At 48.6% G+C, this 23,299-nt stretch overlaps 1 protein-coding gene across 5 annotated transcripts in view; it reads left to right on the forward strand.

The window, feature by feature from the left end:
- Window positions 1-3,838: 3,838 nt before the first annotated feature.
- The window catches only part of LOC144949808 (corticotropin-releasing factor receptor 2-like), a 35,552-nt gene continuing 16,091 nt past the window's right edge, over window positions 3,839-23,299 (forward strand). For 4 of the 5 annotated variants that reach the window (XM_078879994.1, XM_078880064.1, XM_078879783.1 and 1 more), the window contains exons 1-6: window positions 3,839-4,455; window positions 13,934-14,015; window positions 14,783-14,902; window positions 18,874-18,959; window positions 21,211-21,314; window positions 22,814-22,931. In XM_078879994.1, coding sequence (XP_078736120.1) covers window positions 4,387-4,455; window positions 13,934-14,015; window positions 14,783-14,902; window positions 18,874-18,959; window positions 21,211-21,314; window positions 22,814-22,931 — 579 coding nt within the window. In that variant the 5' untranslated portion in view covers window positions 3,839-4,386. The remainder of the gene's footprint in view (window positions 4,456-13,933; window positions 14,016-14,782; window positions 14,903-18,873; window positions 18,960-21,210; window positions 21,315-22,813; window positions 22,932-23,299) is intronic. The other variant, XM_078879866.1, reaches the window with a different exon arrangement.

Genomic DNA, 23,299 nt, shown 5'->3' on the forward strand with positions numbered 1-23,299 from the left:
ACAGAGACCCGTGTTGTGTACGCGAATGAAAAAGCATCTGTGCCACAGGGAGGCTGTTTATCTTGATGCTTGCCTGCTCGTGCATGGATATTAAATCCAATGCAGCGCCACTGTTATATTGAGCCACGACCAAATTACCCACACACACACACACGCGCAGTTAAAATATTTCCCGGAAACAAGAGGAGCCTCTTGCAATCAACATCCAGTCAGAATTCGGATGCTACCCTTTATGGAAAAAACGATATTTAATTACACGTCTTTTTTGTCTCAGCGGGATAATTTAAATTTCAAAGGCCAACACGATCACTTTGTTTTTGCGCGACACTCGGCGGCAGCGTAAGGGGCATTTGTCTCATCCGGACGTGCCCACAAAGGAGACACAGGAGGCGCGTCGCAGGAGGGCTGTGCTGGCTTCGGAGAGAGCGACTGCTCTTCACCTCACTGGTGCGGACTTCAACGTGCTGACGGACACGAGAGAGTGGCGCAGGGTAAACGCGTGAGTCGGAGCGCGTTTGTGCCGAATGTTGTGGCCACATTGGAGCGTTTTTCTTATTTTTCTTCGCTTGACTCCCAGACGTTTGAGCAAAGAGACGCGTCTATCTCTCTGGCAAGGACGCTGCGCTATTTGTGTTCGTCTATCAATCACATTTCATTCGCAAAAAATAAGCTTCAGAGTATAGCGCTATTAAAATGTCCATGTTGCATATCGTTCTGGTAAAAACGGTTTTGTGTTTGGTGAGATTGAAGCCGGCTCAGAATTCCAGCTGTGGTTGGATCGACTTTAACCGTGCAAGCTGAGGCAAGGCGGCCCCACAACTTTTGGGAGGTAAATTTCGATGTAAAGCTTCCGTGACTGCAGGGATTCAAATTCTCGGTTCTATCGGTAAAGTCACGTAGAAGGGAAATAATAAAATAATGAAAATAAAACAATAACATTCTCACGACGTTTCGACTGCAACACAAGCAATCGTCATCAGGTGTGAAAACTGCCTGACTGGCAGTGTCACGATTAAGGGAAATTAAATGCTCACATGAAACACAGCACATTTGCTGAGTGGCTCATTACGGCGTGGTGCATGAATCGTGGAAGGCACGATTACCACCGATCAAAGGATTCTGCAGCCGGTCATTTAGAGCGCCATGTGAAGCCCTCACAACAGAGGTCGGAATACATTTTAATTATGAAAATGTAGAGCCATTTGTAACGTATCTTAAACTTCTTTTCGCACCGTACGTAGCCAACCGTGTTAATCGGAGGTGCTGGGAAAGGATAGCAAACTAAACGCACAATACACGCAGCGCTGGATGTAAGACTCTACTATATAATATCAGGGCGTAGGATTATTCGACCACAAGTCACCATGTTGATCAGTGCAGATTGACGGAGTAGAGGGCACCCGGGAACGATTCACGTTGGCCGTGCCGAGAATGTGAAGTCAGGTCACCGGGTTCGTAGCGCGGTGCTCTAACCACTGCGCCATCACTCCACAGGGGGTCTGCTCTATTTCCCTAACACCATTCCTAGTTGTGACACAGCAGCAGCAGCAGCAGCAGGGGAAAGCTGTCCCTGCACCCTCATAACATTCGGTAGGCAGGAGCAGGCTATTTGTCCAGTAAATTAATCGCCTCCACGGTCACCTCCCCTCTTCCGCAAGTTTGAAATAATGTTCCATGGTTCTGTCACATCCAGACGGAGAGAGACGATAGTGGGAGGTCAAGGGGCCAGGGATGGTGTCCTGCAAGAGGCATCGCCGTTGAACCTCGAAGATGCATTTTTTTTAAATCTCTGCGAACAGCTTCGGCAAACATTCGGATGTCAATATTCAACGTCAATATCCATCTCATTTGTATCAAATATTTCAATTCAATTAACGAGAAACATAACGCTCACAGCCAACACACGCGTTCACTTCCACCCGTTGGGGCTTTGCTCTCCGGGTGAGAGGGGTGGGGGGGGGGTGGTCTTGATCAAGGGTGCGTGAGTTTGGGTGCTTCGCGTGGACTGGGGTGTTCAGACCGGGTGAGTCGACTCTGGGAGGGATTTTGAGACGGACAAAGCTCGCCCCAGCCGCACATCCCACCGCCGCAGGCAACAGTGGGCAGTCACACGCGCACACACACGCGCGCGCACACACACACACGCGCGCACACACACACGCGCACACACACACACGCGCACACACACACACGCGCACACACACACGCGCTCACACACAGGCACACACTCAGACGCACACACACGCGCACACACACACGAACGCACACACACACAGACGCACACACACGCACGCACACACACACAGACGCACACACACAGACGCACACACACGCGCGCCCACACGCGCGCACACACACGCACGCAAACAAAGACAAAGATCACCCGTATAGCCTTAACAGACTGTTGAGGCAAGTGCTGTTAGCGAGCACCTTATGAAGGCCAGAACGCCACACGAGGGGATAGGTGGCCAGCGCCACGCCCGGCCGCCTTTGTCTCCCCAGTGGCGATGTTTACCTCACACCGCACCATGTACTAATTTGAGGCTGAATCGACCTAGGGGAGGCCCAGGACCGGTTCAGATAATAGTCACCGGTGTTGGCCGTGAGCGTAAATCGAACCCAGGTTACCGGGTTCGTAGCGCAGCGTAGCGCTAACCGCTACACCACCGCTCCCACACACACACACGCGCACACGCGCGCACACGCGCACACACGCACACACACACACGCGCACACACACGCACACACACGCAGGGCACTGCCTCCCTCGTGCTGACTCACATCACGCAAGGTCACTCCGCCGCAAAGGAGCGTTGATGAAAATGTGAATAACACTCGGCGCAGTCGTCAAACAGTGAGCTTTTAGCGAGTCCAGCCCACACACACACGCACACACACACCCACACACACACACGCACACACGCATACACACACACGCACGCGTACACACACATGCACACACACACACGCACACACGCACACACACACGCACACACACGCGCACACACACATGCACACACGCACAAAGATAAAGATCCCCCGTATAGCCTAAACAGACTGTAGGGGCAAGTGCTGTTAGCGAGCACACACGCACACACACGAACACACGCACACACACACGTACACACACAAGTGCGCACACACACACACGCACACACACGCATACACACACGCATACACGCACACACACAAGTGCGCACGCACACGCACACACACACACAAGTGCACGCACACACACGCGCACACACACACGCGCCCGCGCGCTTCCGGAGGGACCAGCGCTGCTGAATCTGCCTGTGAGCATCTTCATCACTTTCCTCGTCATCGGTTGCACCTTCTGCAACAATGGCTTTTAAATGCGGCGGCTTCGCGTCTCGCGGTTCGCCTTGTGGGTTCTCTCGTCCTGCAGACAAAAAATAAGAAAAAAGTCAAAGTGTCTCCTCCGTGCTCTCAAAGTGTCTCCTCCGTGCTCACACGAACATCGAGTAAAGCGCTCGTCATCACTGGTGGCATCGAAGCAATGCAGATGAGGGCAGCACATTTTCAAAATAATATTTTTTTGGGAGGGAGGGAGATGGAGAGAGAGGGTCGGGGGTGGGTTGAATAGATAGCAGAGGAGGAAGAGAGAGAGAGAGGCAGAGCGAGATAATGGAGGGAGAGGAGGTGGAAGGTGGAGGGGACGGGAGGGAGGGAGGTGGTGGATTCATGGGGCGGTGCGAGGGGCGGTGCGTTCCTCCTCTTCATCCCCTTACTCCCCCCCCCTCTCACACAACTCCCCCACAGACCCCCCCCACGCACACCACTTCCCCCTGCCCCCTCCCCTCCTGCGCCGTCATGAGCAGGGGGCTCCCGCCGCTCGTGCGTCTCCCGCGAGGAGCGCGCGGTGCCCGCGGTTGCGTCAAGAGTCGCCTGGAACCAGCGCCGAGTTCGAAGAATCGCCGTGACCGGCAGCAACCATAACGATCGCAACCACGGAGCAGAACGGACCTCTGTGACCAGAAACGCCTCGAGTCTGGGCCCTCCTTAGGACCACTTCCAGGAGCAAAGGGGGTCAGAAGGAACAACCGCGAGTCTGCTCTCGACACCGAGACCACACCTGAGAACGACGGGGAACAGCTGAGTCAACAGGACCACGTGCGCGTCTGTCTGTCTGCCTGATCGAGGAGTGAGAGTGCCTGGCTCCACCTACTTGACCCGACTTTGAGCTACACCTCGAGGACCCGGCACCTGGGAGAACCAGCGGCACTCGAGTGCGGGAGCAGCAGCAGCAGGAGGAGGAGGAGGAGAGAGCGTGGACGTGAAGCCGCTCGGGAGACAGGTGGAGCCAGGAGGAGCCGTGAGGAGCCACCTGGAGCCAGGAGGAGCCGTGAGGACCCCGGTGGGAACATGGAACGGGGTCTGTCGTCACCGCTCGGTCCCCTGAGACGTCTTCTCCTCCTCGTCCTTCTCACGCAGGTGAGTTGCGATGCGGGCTCCATCCTACAAAGACAAAGATCACCCATATAGCCTTAACATATTCGAGGGGCAAGTGCTGTTAGCGAGCACGGGTAGTCATTTGAGGCTGTGTCGACCTAGGAGAGGCCCAGGACCAGTTCAGATAATCGTCACTGGTGTTGGCCGTGAGCGGAAATCGAACCGGGTCGCCAGGTTCGTAGCGCAGCGTGGCACTAACCGCTGCACCACCGCTCTCCTACAAGCAGTGTCTCTTCTTGGTTTTTTTCGGTAAAGTCACGTAGAAGGGAAGTAATAAAATAATAAAAATAAAACATAATAAAATGAAACAATTCTCACGACGTTTCGGCCACAACGCAAGCAGCCGTCCTCAGGTGAAGCAGCCGTCCTCAGGTTCACCTGAGGACGGCTGCTTGCGTTGTGGCCGAAACGTCGTGAGAATTGTTTCATTTTATTATGTTTTATTTTTATTATTTTATTACTTCCCTTCTACGTGACTTTACCGAAAAAAACCAAGAAGATGAATCCCTGCAGTCACGAAAGCTTTAAATCGAAAGCAGTGTTTCATGTGCAACATTGCCACAGAGACTCACGCTAACGTTTAGGTATGGTAATTAATTAGTTAAAGTGCCTTATACTGCGGGTAAAAATGTCTCGAAGCGCTGTACAAAAAATATACAACACTCACAAGACCAGATAAAATCCAATCGTAATACAGAAAGAGCTGATGATAATCATGCCAATGACAACTACATACTGGGATAAATGACTCACATAACAATACACAACTTACTGTCATATACAGCAATTTTTCATTTACAACCAAACACCATGTATAATAATACAACCACATAAATCACATTACCACACTGTCGCATGCAGCATATTGCCATGTTTCAGCATGCTAGCATAAACTAATCGCGGGACTACATAATTTGACCACGCACAAGAGCAATGTGTTTGGAAGACAATCAATGTCACGTGCACAGCAGAACGCTGTCGGGAGGTGCAGCGGGGTAGTTCACGCACCGCTGCCGCCGTGAGCCGGCCGCGGGGACATGAGTTCGATTCCTCTCCGCGGCCAATCATCGGTAGGACTCCGCAGGGCGATTTGCGAACCCACAGCTTTTCACGAGCTAAGCGGCGTGCGATGGAGTGCGGGTGGGGTGGGTGGGAGGTGGAGAATGAGCCCGCAAATTCCTCCTTCACATTTGCGTATTTTCTTCGCAAGTATAAAAAAATATTTTTTTTTGTTCGTTGTGACAACATCCCATCGTCGTCGCAGCCGTCACCGCCACGCAGAATTCGTCGGGGCGGATTGACGCAGCAGCTTTTGGTTTTGACGCGAAGCAAAAACTCTGGACCGGTTTCGACATCGAAGTGTCATTTGTTTTGATTTTATTTCCACGTACAATAGAAATATGTATCTGGAGAGATAAAATACGCGGATGCATTTTGTAGGTTTGCTTGTTTTGTTACGATGGGGGCACGGCAGTTTTGGAGTCCTGCTACTGGAGTTATAAATAGATGGTCGCGAGCGAGGGACGTCGATTGTAATGTTCTACACATTCCAGAAGAGCTGAAATGTGGCTTGTACAGAGTCGTGTACGAGCCATAAAAATCCCAAACCGCCAAAATTTTAAAATTGTGTTTCCTTCTTTCCCCCGCCCAAAATGACGGGAAGGCCGGTTGCTTTGATGGGTTCCAATCGTAGAGACAATGTCAGCACAGAGTTGCATATTGCTTAAGTCCCACGCTAAACACTGACTGTAAGAACACATCATGGTACCTCCTTTGCCAGTACCAAATTATGACATTTAGGTTTTCCCATTTTTCTGGCAACAAATCAGGTGTTAAGATGTTAAAACACCAAACTGAAACCTTTTACAAGGAATCCTGGGTGCATTAACCACATTGCGTGTGGTCAGAATTCAAACAAATAAACACACTGATAATATATGCATTGTCTCTAAAAAACTGATTGGTATTTGGAGCCTCGTCTCAAACGGTGTTAGACCAGAGGACGAGGCTCAAAAGAAAGCTGCCTCTGGTGTGGACCAATCAGTTTCAAAGACAATGCATATATTATCAGAGTAGGTTTTTTTGTTAGCATTCTGACCACAAGTATTGTGGTTAATGCAGACATGATTCCTTGTAAAAGGTTTCAGTTTGGTGCTTTCACATCTTAACACCAATTTTGTTGTACGAACACATTAGAGAGAGAGAGAGAAAGAGTCATCATCAGTGAACCAAGTCATTTGCCTCCCATGGAGTGCGACGCTTAATAGGAATAGGAATCGGCCAAAGGGCCGTTTACCGGTTACTTATGCAACGTGCATGATGCCAGAAACCGTGCATCACACTCTCGCAACGACGCACCTGCATCCCAGTAAATATGCAAACGTCGGGTCAATCATCATCATCATCACGTGGTTGGAGCCGCTTGATCAACGTGGCCAAACGTTACACGTTGACCGGGATATCAAAGATCCACGTTTACCGAGAGCGGTAGTGTAGCGGTTAGCACGCTGCGCTACGAACCCGGCGTGACCGGGAATGTTGGGGCAAGTGCTGTTCGCGAGCACCTATGAAGGATAGCACCGCACACGAGGGGTGGGTGGTCAACACCACGCCCGACCGCCTTTGTCTCCCCAGTGGCGATGCTTTTACACACCGCACCGGGTACTCATTTGAGGCTGAGTCGACCTAGGGGAAGCCCAGGACCGGTTCAGACAATCGTCACTGGTGTTATCCGTGAGCGGATATCGAACTCGGGTCGCCGGATTCGTAGCGCAGCGCCGTAACCGCTACACCGCCGCTCCCCACCATATCCCGAACTCTCACACGTACAACATGACTCTCGTGATTCAATGTAACTTTCCACCAGAGATTCCAAAGGTGCATTGTTTTTTAGAGTTATTCTGGTTTGTGAGAGCAGGGGGGGGTGTTTCATAGCAGAGTTGTCGTCGATCACGCCGGAGGCCACTTGTCTGCACGCGCGGTCTGTCCCACGCGTTGGCGTCACGGAAATACAATTTGTGAATCACGAGAAAATTGATCATCATAACAACAGAAACATTGTACTGGCCGAGGAACCAGCAAGTCAAATTGAACAAAGCCGATACGTGGTGCAAGAAAAGCGCTCAGCCATTGCGCATTATGCGATAAACCCCCACCAGTAGTTCCTGAAGCACTGCATTGTGGTCCTCTCGTCTTTGACTGCAGTATCACTTGGTGTGTCTATGCAAACCGCGTGTCCCTGTAGTCTACATGCTGGCATCACTCTGCAGGATATATTGCCTGTGCGACAAACACGACTCCACTCGTTGGTGATTGAACAAGCGTGGCTGTACACGTTATTTATTTACTCTGGGATTCACAGGGGGTGGGCGGGGTGCAATATCCAGGTGAGGTCTATTTAGGGAGGACAGCTGCTTGGGATGTAGTGCCACCTGTGCCGCATCCACAGCACGCTCGCACGGCAGACTCCAAATGCCTCAGCCGAACAAACGCAGCTGCTCTCTGGCACAGGAGGTTGCCTTGTGGAGTGGATGCTCCGAGGAGAGATTTGTCCCCTGCCGTAGGAATGTGGAATTTACAACGCTGGATCGGTCTCCCATTGGAGGGTGCAGGGAGACCGGCTGGCATGGAGACTAGGAGGCAGTGAGACAGTCATGTCAATTCTACATTTCCATGATTTTTGTAGGATGGCCTCGATCAGCTTCCCACGAAATATGACTTGTTTTATTGCGCAGAGCAAGATGATGAAGTCGAGCTGAGCCTTTCCCTGGATTTGAACTTGCAACTCTCATTTTGCAAGTCAAGCTGTCTTCCCGCGAGCGCCACTATCGGAAGCAGTGCATGCTGAATATGACAGTGGAAATTGTTGCTTAACCCAAGCCAGAGTCAACGTTGATTTGCTGATCAAGTAATACTCGAGACAATGCTCATTCTCCTGTTCACAGCTCTGAGTCAGTGGTCAAAATTCGGCAATTCGATGAAAGGGGGCGAGTCTTTTTAATAGGACAATCACCTTTGTCTTCCCTCACAAAGTGGTACTCATTTTATTTACCCTGGATGGATGATGGGTTGAAATGGCTTTTCACGGCATCCAAAACACACACACACAGAAAATTAATCTTGAAATTGAGGATTTGCACTTTTAAACCTCGATTGAAAACGAATTTCTTTAGAACAGCGTTTTTGTGTTTAGTTTGTTGTCCTTCCCCCGCACCTCCGATTAGCGTGGCTGGCTACGTACGGTCCGAGATTCTGCAAGAACCCATCCTGGGTCGGGCTGAGGGTTGTCCGCCGTTCCTGTACAGGCTCTCTCACTTGCCGCATTGTAATACGCAGCAGGGTACGGATAAATTGGCTGCAAACACGAACTTAGGTTGGATTGTGTTGAAGCAATTTCCTGCCAGATGCACGTACGCACGACATGGTGACCTGTCATCATTTTGTTTCTATTTGATTGAACTTAGAGCCATTGACAGATCACTGAATACACCTCCCCCAATTCACCTGTAATAATCCCTGTGATATGTCATCAGGCTAATAGCTTCCACACCGTGAAATATGTGATTTTAAAAAAGAAATGGCAGGACGCCTGTTCTTGAAGACAATTCAGTTCCGTTTCATATTCCTGCCCAAGTACAAAGGCAGCTGTGGAAGATGTCGAATCATAGCAGCCAAGGAGATGGAAATTCAATTAAATCAATGAGATTTTGGCGAACAACGATTCACCGCCCCATGCCTCCACTGTCTTGATTTGATACAATCTCACAAATTGATGTTGCATGAATTTCGAGTGAAGAATCAATTCTCATTTTCTTTCATTTTCACCGCACTAGTTTGCGTTCCTGATTTTGTCTCGGTTGCGTATTTTTCTCCGTGCCGCTAGCTTAAACGTAGCATCAGTGCATCATTTGCACCAATTGGAAATAATGAATTCTCTCGTGTGCGATTTGAAACGTTCATCGTGAGCATAACCCCCCCTCTAAACCAACCGATTAAGAATCAATGAATCAATGCTACATCATCGGCCTAATGAAAATACAAGCGTTGTCCTGCAAAGGGCAATTGACATTGAAATATAAGATCGTGAGTAAACAAAACTTCGTGTCTAGATGGCATGTAAAATGCGGGGTAATGGAGCTTGAACAGAATCCATTATTGAGTGGATATAAATGGGTCTTCGTCATTGAACTATGAGAGTGAATTCAAGCTAAAGACGGTAATTGGGTTTTTGGGTTGTGTAATAAATGTGTCATGAACCCTCCTCCACCCGACGCAGCACATTCATGAAAGTGTCACGTGATTCATACGTGGCAAATGTATCACCGCATCAGCAGCACCGTCGGCGTTGTTTGTTGGATACAAATCTAACAAAATTTAAAGGGCTAATGGCGTTTCGCTGGAGATGACATCCAGCATCCTCGGGTTACCAGGAGCTCACGTCTCGAGCTCTGAGCTGTTGAGATCTGTCCACGACTTAACCCAAAAAAAACAATTACGAATCATAATATTGGGCGTGAAAGACTACGTGTGTATAATTACAGGGAATCTGATGTCAGGGTTTGTTTACATTTCGGATACAGCCTGATAGATGGCGTTCATTTCTTTTACCGACATTGTGACTTTTTCCCCGTCTCGGATTTAAATAGTAGCCTAGGTCGATATTGGAACGATGTTCCAGACAATGAAAATCATTGATAATCATAAGTATTTTTAAGAATTTTAGTTCTTCTTAATTGTATGTTTGCGCGTTTTTTTTCATTTGTGCGTTCTTAAATATATGTAATTCTATTTATAGCACTCAATATATATCTAAGTATGTGCTCTCTGGCTGCCTGGGTGAAACGTGGTGGTGCTACGAACTTGCCCAATCCTAGCCAGCTGACAAAAAAAAACACTCAATAAATAAATACGTTACTTCAGACAGTGTGAGCAGCAGAGGGGAAGCAGTGACCCCCCCCCCCCACACACACACAACGCCCCTCACCGTACGAGCAGCAGACAGAGGAAGCACTATCTTTCCCGATGGACGAGGATAAACGTTTAGCGATACAGCGTGTGCAATGGAATGATTTGTCATTGCTAAATGATTCGTGACCGATTGCAGTATTCAGGTTTCTGTGGCACGTCGCAGAGGGGCTGTTGTTCTGTTTAAAATGTGTTCGGATATATAAGCACGAAAGAAGAAGACCGTCACTTGCAGAGCTACATTGCAAGGTTACTCATTCAGAATTTTGAGGTGGCATTAGAAGCCATCGCTTTTCTGTGTCAGGCTTATGAAAGTGACGTGCTATTGGAACGCCGCCTTCTATCTTTAACATGCTCCCTGAGGACAACAGCTTTTGTTGTAATCGTGGTGTGTTGGTGACATTGAATCCCCACGCACCCTTCTCTGTGGCAAACTCGTACTTATCCCTGCATTTGATCTGGAACGTGGAGATTTTCGGGGAAGGCCATTCAATCCACACGGCAGAAACACATTCCTGCGGAGGGAGCTGGTAGAAACGTTGGGTTGCTCGGTCAGTCAACGGCGGCGTGGTGTATTCCGCAAATATGCCCGACTGTGAGGACGGGCACAAGCCGGCGTGAGTAGGTTAAACGTTGAGTTTTATAAGGGCACCACGGGGTGACCAACCCCTCACCAACCAGCCCCACCCCTCCCACCCCCACCCAGACTCACCCTCCCCACCCAACCATTCCCCACCCAGCCCCTCCCCACCCTCCCCACCCAGCCCCACCCTCCCCACCTAGCCCCTCACCACCCTCCCCACCCAGCCCCTCCCCACCCTCCCCACCCTCCCCTCCCCACCCAGCCCTTCCCTGCACGACGGACGGACGGATACAATAATCCCCTGTGGGCTGGTGTAACCAGGAGGTTACCAGTATAACATTTGCATAGTGGAGTGGAGTGGCGGTCAAGCGGTTTGTGCACCGCACCACAATCGCGACAAGCCAGAGTTCGATTCCCTGCAATGGCTACCATCATTGGTGAGTGATTATCTGAAACAGTCCCCGGATTCCTCCCCCCGCCCCCACTCTCTCCACATTCACCCACCAGCACATGACCGTAATGGCGAAGTATGGTTAAACAACCCCCATGAACGACAAGGCGTGGAGAGTATCGTCCAGGGCTGTTCATGTCCATGTTCAATACGTCCGTACGACTGCAGCTAGACGGGAATACAGTCCATAAGAAACACAATGACTGATGTCTAATTTGTCTACAAAAAGGCCTGCACCTCCTATTAGCACGGTTGGCTACATACGATTAAAAATTTAACCCGTAAAAACAAAGTTTTTCACTATAAATCCTGTATATGCGTGGCGGCTAGAGTCCTCTCGTCCTCTGGCTTGAGATGGCTGCCACCTATGGGTCAGATGATTGCCTGCCACCATTAAGCAATTGGTAATTAAATATTTAAAAAAATTCCTAAAAAGTGTAAAATTTGGGAATTTTTTTTTCACGAAAATACATTGTCACGCTCAACGAGTCTGTGTGCAAAATGTCAGCTCGATTGGATCACGGGAAGTGGGTTAAAAAACGACCAAAACATTTGCACGGTCGTAAGCGCGCAAGCAAGCAAGCAAGTGAACTTAATATAAAGGATTTATAAAACAATTTCAACATACATACGTCAACACATTGCTGCGAGATGGCTTCGCTTCAAATGGGAAGCATGGCCCCGCTGAAATCAAGCGGAACCATTTCACATAGCCAGGTGGTATCCGTCATGCAATCTACTACCGATGGTTGCTTACAGAGTAGAGGGCATTCATACCTGGGGCGGTTATCACGGATGGACCAGGACCGAAATGACAACTTAAATGCGTGGGCACAAACAGGTTGCAGTCATCATGGGGCTCTCTTGCCAGTGTCAAAAAATAAGAATAGGTTTTACCATGTCTGGAAATAAAACAGCTGTGTTAAGATGTTAAAACACCAAACTGAAACCTTTTGCAAGGAATCATGTCTGCATTGACCAAACATCCCTGCGGTGAACATGCAAACAAAAAACAACACAATTCTACCAGAGAATGTCTTTTGTTTGCATGCTCACCACAACTATATGTGCTTAATGCAGATAGATGATTTCTTGCAAAAGGTTTCAGTTTGGTGTTTTAACATCTTAACACAACTGTTTTATTGCCAGAAAGGGTAAGGCCTATTCCCAGGTTACAGTCATTTTAGAAACCTCAACTTAATAACGAAAAGCTACATACCAATGTGTCTCTAAAAAAGAAAGTGTTCATCGTATACGTGAACTGCTCAGGACATATGATTCATCCTATATTCCTATATTGTATGTATGTCAAACTTTGTTCGCACCATCAGTAGCCAACCGTGACAAGCGGCCGGTTTCCTAATCCCATATTTCTCCACGTGACTCAAAATTGTAATATCCGGCGCGCGCCTCTCCACGCTTCCATGCCTCCTTGTGCATCGTTCAGCTTTTGCTCCGTTTACGTATCTTCTCTTGTCAGCGTCTGCGTCGGCGCAACTTAAAGTCATCGCACTTAGTTTTTTCGGAAAGTAAATCGGGCTTGGGCAGAACACGTAAATCGGGCTTGGGCAGAACACGTCAACATGTATGTACGTATGTACAGTACGTATATATGTTGAACTGATTTCACACCGTACGTATCCAACCGTGCTAACCGGAGATGCGGGGGGTAAGGACAACAAACCAAACACAAAAAGCAGTTTTAAACAAATGAGTTTGCAATCTAGATGATGATTTAACAGTGCGAGGCTCCAGTGGCGTCCTCATATCGGAAGGGAAGAGCGTTCCAGAAGGCCGCAGAAGCGCATCTGAGATCGGGCGACAAAAGGGATGATTGGCCGGTGGTCAAGACGAGTGATGGAGTGGAACCCGCAGGAGGCGAGGACACCCACGAGGAATGTCCGCCAGGGTGACGGAGCGATGGAATCAGCTCGCGTGCGCCTTGCTCGGCCGTGCCAGATGGCGACGACTTGGCGAGGCCTTCATTCAGCAGCTCGTGGCGAACGATTCGCGTTACCTGTAAGCTGTCGTTGGACAATAGGGGAATGATAGAGACTGAAATTGCACCGTTCCAGCGCAGACTCACAAAAATGAGTCATCTCGTCATTGTATCGCCACGTCGAAAGTTCCGTCACCGCCGCTTTGAATGGCGAGACGGCTCGGTTTTTGTAAATTCTTATTCCGTAAATCCGTCACCCGTAAAAGCAAGCGGCCCAAAACAATGCCTCGCCGCTTGATGACAAACGTTACAATCGAGCGGTCTGTGTGCACGGAGGCGTCGGAACAGTCGCGCCTCCTCTCGTCGGTGTCCAAGTGCGCCTGCCCGAGCAGGTGTGTGGAAGTCTCACGGGGACGATTTCATGTTCGTGCCACGTGTGCATAAAGATAATAGTCGCGGCCTTTCTGCCGTATCTGATTTATGACTGCGATCTTTCTCTCTCTCTCTCTCTCTGGGTTGGCAGCTGCTGTGGACCTCCGCATCCTCCATCTCGTCGCAGGTGGACGAGGACTGCGAGTTCCTGAGCGACGGGATCAATATCACGGGTACGCGCTCGCTCATCCCCTGCAAGCCTCCAGCTGACACCAAACAACTCCCTTGCCCCAGCCATACGCGAGTCTGCGTCCGTCAAGGACCTTGCATTCGTCGAATTAAAATCGAGTTGTCTTTTTCTGGGGTGAGCAAATGTGACTTTTTGGCACACCGCCTTAGTGCGCGCCTTGCTGGGAAATATTTACAGTATTACCATTTTTACAAATGGAAAAATGGTGTCCGCGTGCTTATCAGTGGCCAATCTATCTTGTCGCCGCCGTGGCTGTAAGCTTGATGGCAGAGGTAATCCATCTGCAGGGGGGAGGGGGGGGGTCTGTCACCGCCCAGATTTGTACCAAAGCAAAGCAGGGCGTACGGGTTGAATACAGCGCCCCTGATTGATATGCTAATTCACAGCACCGAGAGGAGCGGTGGCCTGCGTCTTGATCTCGGCAGCGCTGCGGCCGCGGAATGCAAGTTGCGTGAAAGTCACCGGTCCGGGCGATCGGTCCGTGTGAGACGTGCCCCCCCCCAGCGCCCCCCCCCCCCCTTCTTGCTTGAGCTAAGAAGACCGTGAGCGCGGCCAGACCCGCCGAACGGCACGAAGGGGCTGCCGTCTGGAATATAATTCCACAAAAAGCCCGTCCACCGCGGGTGCCGCCCCACTTCCGATTTCCCGCAAACCTCCAATTAGCGCAGTCTTGGCTACGTACGGTGCGAAAGAAGTTCATGGTACGTACGTACACCTGAAGCGCGCGCCCTGGCCTGTGCGCTCCCGCAGGCCCCGTCTGTAACAGCACCTTGGACGAGATCGAGACGTGTTGGCCCAGCACGCCGGTCGGCCAGGTGGTGTCCCGGCCCTGCCCGGAGTTCTTCAACGGCGTGCGGTACGAGATTTACAGTGAGTCCGCGCCTCTTCGCTGCACCCGTCGGCGCTTCTTAGAACGCACACGTGGCACACTTCGTCAGCACGCGTCGGCGCTTTATCGCCGGCCTACACGTGCGCTGTCACGCGCGCTCTTTGACGCTGCGCGCCCGGTCAAGGAGGGGTCCCCGGTGAGCGTGGATTGGCAGGGCACGGTGATCCCCGATTGTCTGGAACACTTCCAGGAGCAATTGGGGGGGGGGGGGGGGGTGGTGGGGTGCTCTGCACTCGCTCCGACTTCTCCGCTCTTGCTTTCGTCCTTTACGAGGGATTTATGTCGTGTGCTTAACGCATCTTGATTGCAACAATGCTCGAGTGTTCTCTGGGCGCTGCGAGAAAAGTACGCAGCGGAAACAAACCGCGTCCTCCTCGTTGTGCTTACACAGGTGCTCAACATGCAGAGGGATGTGTCGTGGGGACTTAATCAGAGCACATCCTGACGGCGTGTTCCTATCTCTTTCTCGGAGGGCAACGATATTTTGACGAGGTTTTTGTGTGTGTGTGTCGAGATAAGAGGCTACTTTCAACAGCGCGGGCATACGCGACATAAAATGTATTACAAAAAAAAACGAATTGAATAGACTAATAAAAGCTTTGTTGCAAACTACAAATACAATTACATCTACACCGGTTATTGAGAAAACCGATCAGTTGGGAAACATATAACTCAGGCGAAACTAAATACAAATAGTCGTTGGTTCTTTCGGTAAAGTCACTTAGATATAACAATAAAACCAAAAAATAATAATAATATATCACGACGTTTCGATCGCAACACAAGCGGTCGTCTTCAGGCGGAAAAAAAAATCCAGCAGTGGAACTTCTGTTCCACGTGACTTTACCGAAACAACCAAAGAGTATGGATTCCTGCAGTCACGAAAAGATTCAAATCAAGATTAAAATACAAATAACACAAACAAAAAATGTGAATATTTAGGCATACATACTTTTTCACGAGCACGTATATTTAACCATTGGACACCTGTTCGTGTTGACACAACAGAAATAGAACATTGCAACCTGTTACCACCAGCAGCCCTGGCCTTGATTGGCGACGGGCACCTTCACGGTATGCGATCAACATTCCACCGACTCATCTTCTTGGTTCTTTTATTATTTTATTATTTCCCTTCTACGTGACTTTACCGAAAGAACCAAGAAGATGAATTCCTGCAGTCACGAAAGCTTTAAATCGAAAAATTCCACCGACTGTTTATTTTTTTATTTTTCCAACGTCGTTGAATGTGGCAAGCTACACACGGCATGCGCTTTCCTATCGTTCAACACGGACATCTTCCTCGTATCCCGCACCTCCAATTAGTGAGGTTGGACACGTCAGGTGCGAAAGAAGTTCAACATACATCGTGCCACCTTTTTATTATTTTTCTAATAACCCAACAGAAAACGTCCGACAGCACCCAGCCTGTGCTGGATTGCACAGCATACCGCCTCCCCAACTAGCCGGCTCTGGTCAGCCAATTCCAACTGGTGTACGCCTGGCACGAGCAACTTGGCTGGGCTGGAGCGGCGGTGATAGGCAACGGCTTTTGTCAAGCGAACGGCCACTCCTCCGTGGTCGTCGTGTTGCGTGGATGACGTAGCAGAGGCTGCAAGTGGCTCACGTGCTCGCGTGTGAGTAGCCCTGCTGTGGAATTTGTCGACAGCACGGCCGTACAGCCATGCGGCCATTCAGCCGTGCGTCTGCAATGGCGCTGCAGCTGTACAGGCATCAAACAACAACCGCTGGGCCAGAGGCTTGGAAAATATAAGTGGAGCGACGGACACAGTCCCACAGCAGGACACGACTATTTTCATGGAAAATTGAGCTGCGCCCACTTTGTCAGGAAAAACACTGCCTCACAAATTGCTGCATGCATTTGACAGAATTGCTTTTTTGCGGAATTCTGGCCAACGCCACAATTATACCAAAAGCATGAAAAAAACGCTACACGATTCAGCTCCTCGGTCTCACAATTGTCCCTGGCAGTGTTTACGCACATAATGCAGTACCGGGCATTGTGTATAAGATAATCAAAGCGTGTGATTTGATCCTCAGAGGTGAGCGTGGAGGAGATCTCATTGTCCAACGTGTGCTAATTATTTTGTTGTGATGGGTTCTTTCCGTCATTTACACATACAAAATGTTGGTGCTCTCGTGAAATGGAAATTTAACCAACGACTTAAGTAATGAGGCCATGGGATCTTTCATTCACCACAATGCACTGCTCCACTGAGACCAACATTTGTGTTTTGTTTACAATAGTGTGGGAGAGAGGAACCGTACAGAAACATGGCTATTGTGTCAGAGTACAAAATTAGAGAATGCATCCAAAGGCGAAGAGGACGGCCTCCGTATCCGAGGCCCCTTGCTGCGTGATTCCTTCCCGCCACGGTTAGCGGATCCGAGCTCGTCTGGCCTTGCCAAAGAAGAGACGGACGTTCTGCTTGGCTTTCATAGACTGCGTCGGCAGTGTCGTTTGCGAGTGCCTTAACAAGGCTGGCAACAGCACACGCGGGGGATGGGGGGCGGTCATTTGTTCGTCTTCTCAACCAATACAGACACGTTATTCTACTTAAGTAATTTAATAATCGTAAGTGCCCGCAATATTTCATCACTGTATTGTATTCAGCAAGATACGTTTTCCCCATTCCAAATGCAAGATAAGACGTTTTAATAGAAATTCGTAGATTTACTTTTGTATGTTAATAATTTTACACATGAGCAACCGAGGGCGAAGCACGTGGTTTGTCGTGTGAAAAGTGGGTTTATCGTTAGATATTTAAATTACAAATAGGTAAATATGCAAAATAAATTGCTTGAGAAAGTTGCCATCACTGAAATGCCTGGCGTTAGGAAACATTAAATAAATTTGAATATGAGAATACGTTTTCCCCTTTTTTCTGGCAACAAAACAGGTGTTAAGATGATAAAAACACCAAACTGAAACCTTTTACAAGAAAGCATGTATGCATTAACCACAGTAATTGAATTTGCTGAATTTAATTTCAATTAAAATTTCCCTTGCATTTTGTCTCGCGCCTTTTCACGGTTCTGTACATTCCCATTTAACAAATGAAATAAGTGCGTGTTTACAGTTGCATACTACATCCGTGTTGGCTTAACCCTAACTTTCCTCTCGTGTGAATTTCACTCTGTTTTAACCGCACTTAGCGTTTTTTTAAAATCCTTTATATTAAGTTCGCTTGCTTACGACCGTGCAAATCTTTCGGTCGTTAATAACCCACTTCCCGTGATCCAATCGAGCTGACATTTTCCACACAGACTCGTTGTGCGTGACGATTATTGTTCGTGAAAATGTTTTTCCTAAATTTGACACTTTTTAGGACAAAAATATTATATTTAATTACCAATTGCTTAATGGTGCAATGCAATCATTTGACCCATAGGTGGCAGCCATCTCAAGCCAGAGGACGAGAGGACTTTAGCCGCCACGCATATAAAGGATTTATAATGCTGAAAATCCCATGGACAGCCAAAACCACCAATACACAAGTTCTGCAAGATATGGGCACTGACAGGCAACTGCTGAAGACCGCCATTAGCAGGAAGTGTTACTACCTAGGCCACATTGCCCGAAACGACCACAAATACCAGCTATTAAAGCAAATCCTGGAAGGAAAAATCGAAGGGAAAAAACGACCAGGACGGCCGAAAACGACATGGCTCAGTAACATCAAAACATGGCTACAATTAACAACAGCAGCACAAACTCTACACGCCGTGCTAGACCGGGACCAATATCATCGTGAAGTCGCACACGCCGTTAGGCAGCACTAAAGAAGAAGATAGTGGAAAAACTTTGTTTTTACGGGTTATACTTGTTTTGGTGTGAAATGCAAAAACGATGGAGCCATTTCGATCTTCTCAACCCACGACTTTCCTGAGAGTTACAATTCATTTGTAATCGTTGTTGTTGCTGTTGCAGGAACCGTATACCGAGAGTGTCTGGAGAATGGGACATGGGCGCTCATTTCAAACTACTCGGAGTGTAAGCCCATCGTGGAAAACAAGGTACACTTGCTTCTGACCAGCACACATGCCCGCACGTGCTAAATGAAGTTCAGTTTGAGTCACCATTGGAACCTCCTTTTATACAATTATCATACATCTTCTTGGTTCTTTCGGTAAAGTCACGTAGAAGGGAAATAATAAAATAATAAAAATAAAGCATAATAAAAAAAAGTCTTATATTATTTTATTATATTATTCGATTATATTATTTTATTTTATTATATATTTTTATTATATTGTTTTATTATGTTTAATTTTTATTATTTTATTATTTCCCTTTTACGTTACTTTACCGAAAGAACCAAGAAGATGAAGCCCTGCAGTCACGAAAGCTTTAAATCGAAATTTAATTATCATACAGTTTGAGTGTTTGTTGTGATCTGACAGGCGTTGGTCCACCACTCAACCCCACCACCCAACGATTGAGGGATAGATGGGCAGTTTCTGTCTATCACGTGACTTAACACTTCATATTGACCGCATCCTCCAAAGTGTAAGATCAGAATCAGCTACGGAGCTCTTGTGCACAGACGCCCAGTGTGGGTGGGTTCAGCAAGATGCGGTGTCGATAAACTTCAACAAATCTTGTGTAACAAACATTCATCGTATGGTCGGCTACATACGTAGCTACATACATATCCAGTCGTGCTAAGGTGCTTTAAAATACAGGGATAAACATTCACCTTATAATCCAGGGAATACGGTAATCATTTTCACATACATCACTTATTATTTCATATTTGTTCTTAACAGCGCAGTGCTGTTTTGCTATTGATATTTTCGCATTACATTGTTTCCACGTTGGAATGCGTCCTTTTGCTTTGCTTATTAAAGTCGAGGTCTCCATTGAACATGAAGGATCTGGTCGCAATGGGCTCTTACCTGGCTGTAAAGGCGATCTCTCTCCAAACAACGCTAAATTACTGGCAGGCAGGGATACGAGTGTGAGCGTGAGAATGGCTCATCCCATTTTTATCTGCCGGCACATCTCAGCGCACCTCTTGAAGAATTGCAGTCGAGGGAATGTGCCTGCTGGGAGGGTTACATCCATGTGGTTCTTTATTTCATTATTTAACATATGCCTTTAAATCTTTTTTTTTTATCCTGCCAGAAGACATTTTTCAGAAGGAAAGCCGTTTATATTCACCTGTGGTCCTCGATTCCACGGGTTTGACAACAAACGGCACTTTAATTTTGATTTGAAGCTTTCGTGACTGCAGGAATCCATACGTTGTTGCTGAGAGAGAACCCAAGATCCTCAGTTTTTTATTGATCTTATGTAAAACAAGAAAATCAAGCGGTATCAAAGTCCGTGACAATTCGGCCAACAGTGTGCGAGTGCATTCGTGCATTTCTGTTCCCATGTCTGCGCGTCGCCGTGTGTCTCCGCGTCCGCGCGCGTCTCTCTGTCTGCTTGCCCTATTGCTCACGCACCACCGAGGAAGTTGGAAGGGCTGGTGGTGGGGGTTGACGGCTGTCTGCTGCCGGTTCTTCGCGATCACTCCCAAACATTCGACGTCACACCTGGGACTTTGGTGTGCCGCAGTGCACCGATTGAAAAGCACGGCTCTAGCAGCTGTTGTGGCCTGCTTTGTAACGCTGGCCAAACACCTCGGGAGAGGTAGGGGTACCCACAACAGACTGTAGGGGCAAGTGCTGTTAGCGAGCACCTATGAAGGCCGGAACGGTACACGAGGGGGTGGGTGGCCAGCACCACGCCTGACCGCCTTTGTTTCCCGAGTGGCGATGTTTACACCACACCAGGTACTCATTTGAGGCTGAGTCGACCTAGGGGAGGCCCACGACCGGTCCAAATAATTGGCACCGGTGTTGGCCATGATGGGGAATCGAACTCGGGTTGCCGGGTTCGCAGCGCAGCGCGCTAACCACTACACTACCCACTACACTACCCACAACACACCCCACCACACGCCACGTGGCGATTGGCTAACTGTGCTGTGCCCATTTATTCTGCCGGGTGTGGACAGCAACGGTGGCTTTCGTCATTGCTTAGAAGCGTACACCGTTGTTTCAGCTGCCGCACCGAGAGATCGAATCAAACCCGCACCTCGGATGAGCGCGGTTGAGCGCGTGCGGCGCCGACGGAAGTTCAGCACGTGCACACCTCCTGGATCGCAAGTCCAGGGTGCTCACCATCACACCGCGGCAACGTCCCCCAACCACAGCAATGATCACACCCGCTCCTTGATGAAAACCCCCCACTTCCACCCTCTCCGTGTCGGAAGTACAGACGGAGAGTTTCCACTACGAGGTGGCGCTCATCATCAACTACCTGGGCCACTGCATCTCGCTCGCGGCCCTCGTCATCGCCTTCCTCCTCTTCATGGGGCTCAGGTGCGGCTCCTCCGCCCTCTCCTCGCGCCCTCCTCCTCCTCTCGCTCCGCTTCCCGCTTGCCACTCTGCGGAGGGCACGGCCGTCACGGGGCCGACGGGGCGTGGAGCGCGACGTGTCTCATTTATTTCGGAATACATTAATGCTCAATGTTTCTCGTTTCAGAAACAAGAAGAGAAAGAGAGAGATTTAAGGCTAAAGATGTACAGTGCGGTAGCGTTGTCCACGGTGTGCGCCGTGTTGTTTTCTTGGACGTAAAACTTTACAAGACTTGGCGATAAAATACTAATGGAAACACTCTGCGTATGTGAATTGGGAAAAAAATTAGGTTACTTTCACAGGTAATGAAAAACAGCACGGGCAGTAAGGGAAAATGTAATGAATATCAGAGGGAGTGAGGTCACTCAACCGACAACATTTAAAAAAAAAAAACTTGCTGGGCTCACACATGCCTGGCATAAAAAATACGTTGCATCGTGTGCAAATAAATACATTTTTACCGGATAGATCCCTAAAGAAAATGTAAATTATAAATCCCATAAAATATAATAGTTTTTTTTCCCAGTTTTATAAACGGAGTTAAATCGTACTGAATGTCTGCCTTGGGCAATTGTTGAAGGTGTAATGGGATTAAAATTACGAAATAGGTGAATGAGAACAGGATGGAGTGGTTTTGAAAATCTGAATTTGATAACGAAAAACAGGATATCAGTCTGCTTAAATTGGACGGCTTTCATTCATATTTCAATACCTGCTTAGACATAAAACCCACTGACAAAGACAAATTAACAAGAGCTGAAATGTATGCAAAGGAGAATAGAGAAATGCATTCTGGTGACACACTGACACACTGGGAAACAGAAAGAGAAGGGCACGGATTAGGGAACAAACGCGTTTTGAGTTATGTATCTATATTGTGAGATGCAGCGTATAAAACATGTTTTAGTGATGTATCTATATTGTTAGATGTAGCGCATAAAACACGTTTCTCAGCCATATTTCAGAGCCACAGGTTCATCGACCCTGTTCTAGCGACAGACTTTGCAAGCTCTGTGATGTTTATTTTAAAAGCACTCAACTTGGCGCGTGTGTACACGTGTGTGTGTGTACGTGTGTGGTGTGTGTGGTGTGTGCGGTGTGTGTGGGTGTGTGTGTAAGTGTGGTGTATTTGGGGAACGGTAGCGTAGCGGTTAGCGCACTGCGCTACAAACCCGGCGACCCGGGTTCCATTCCCGCTCACGGCCAACACCAGTGACGATTATCTGAACCGTTCTTGGGCCTCCCCTAGGTCGACTCAGCCTCAAATGAGTACCTGGGTGCGGTGTGTAAACACCACCACTGGGGAGACAAAGGCGGCCGGGCGTGGTGCTGGCCACCCACCCCCTCGTGTGCCGTTCCGGCCTTCGTAGGTGCTCGCTAACAGCACATGCCCCAATCAGTCTGTTAAGGCTATACGGGGGGATCTTTGTCTCTCTGTGTGTGTGTGTGTTTATTTTTCAAGGAGTATCCGATGCCTAAGAAACATCATCCACTGGAACCTGATCAGCACCTTCATCCTGCGCAACTCCATGTTCTACACCTTGCAGCTGATCGACTTCCGAACGCAAGAAGCCAACGAGGTGCGGTGACCCCCAGCCCCCCCCCACCACCCCCCCCCCCCCCCTCGTTTGGGTTCAAGCACTCTGCCACCCTTCCAGGAGATAAACAGAAACGTCCAGCCATTTGATGTTGCTACTTCACCCGCGCTGTAGCTGTGGATTCCCACAGCTGTCAATTGTGGCCGCTTCGCTTCTGAAAACGAACCAATAGCTAAAGTGGGCTTCACCTGGTAAAATCAAAATCGTTGAGTTGTAGTTTACTTATTTATTTGTAGTGATGTGCCTACATTTCGATTTAAAACTTTCGTGACTGCAGGGATTCATGTTCTTGGTTCTTTCGGTAAAGTCACGTAGAAGGGAAATAATAAAATAATACAAATTAAATTAAA

This window comes from Lampetra fluviatilis, chromosome 1, assembly GCF_964198595.1.
Source record: "Lampetra fluviatilis chromosome 1, kcLamFluv1.1, whole genome shotgun sequence".
Classification (NCBI taxonomy): Eukaryota; Metazoa; Chordata; class Hyperoartia; order Petromyzontiformes; family Petromyzontidae; genus Lampetra; species Lampetra fluviatilis.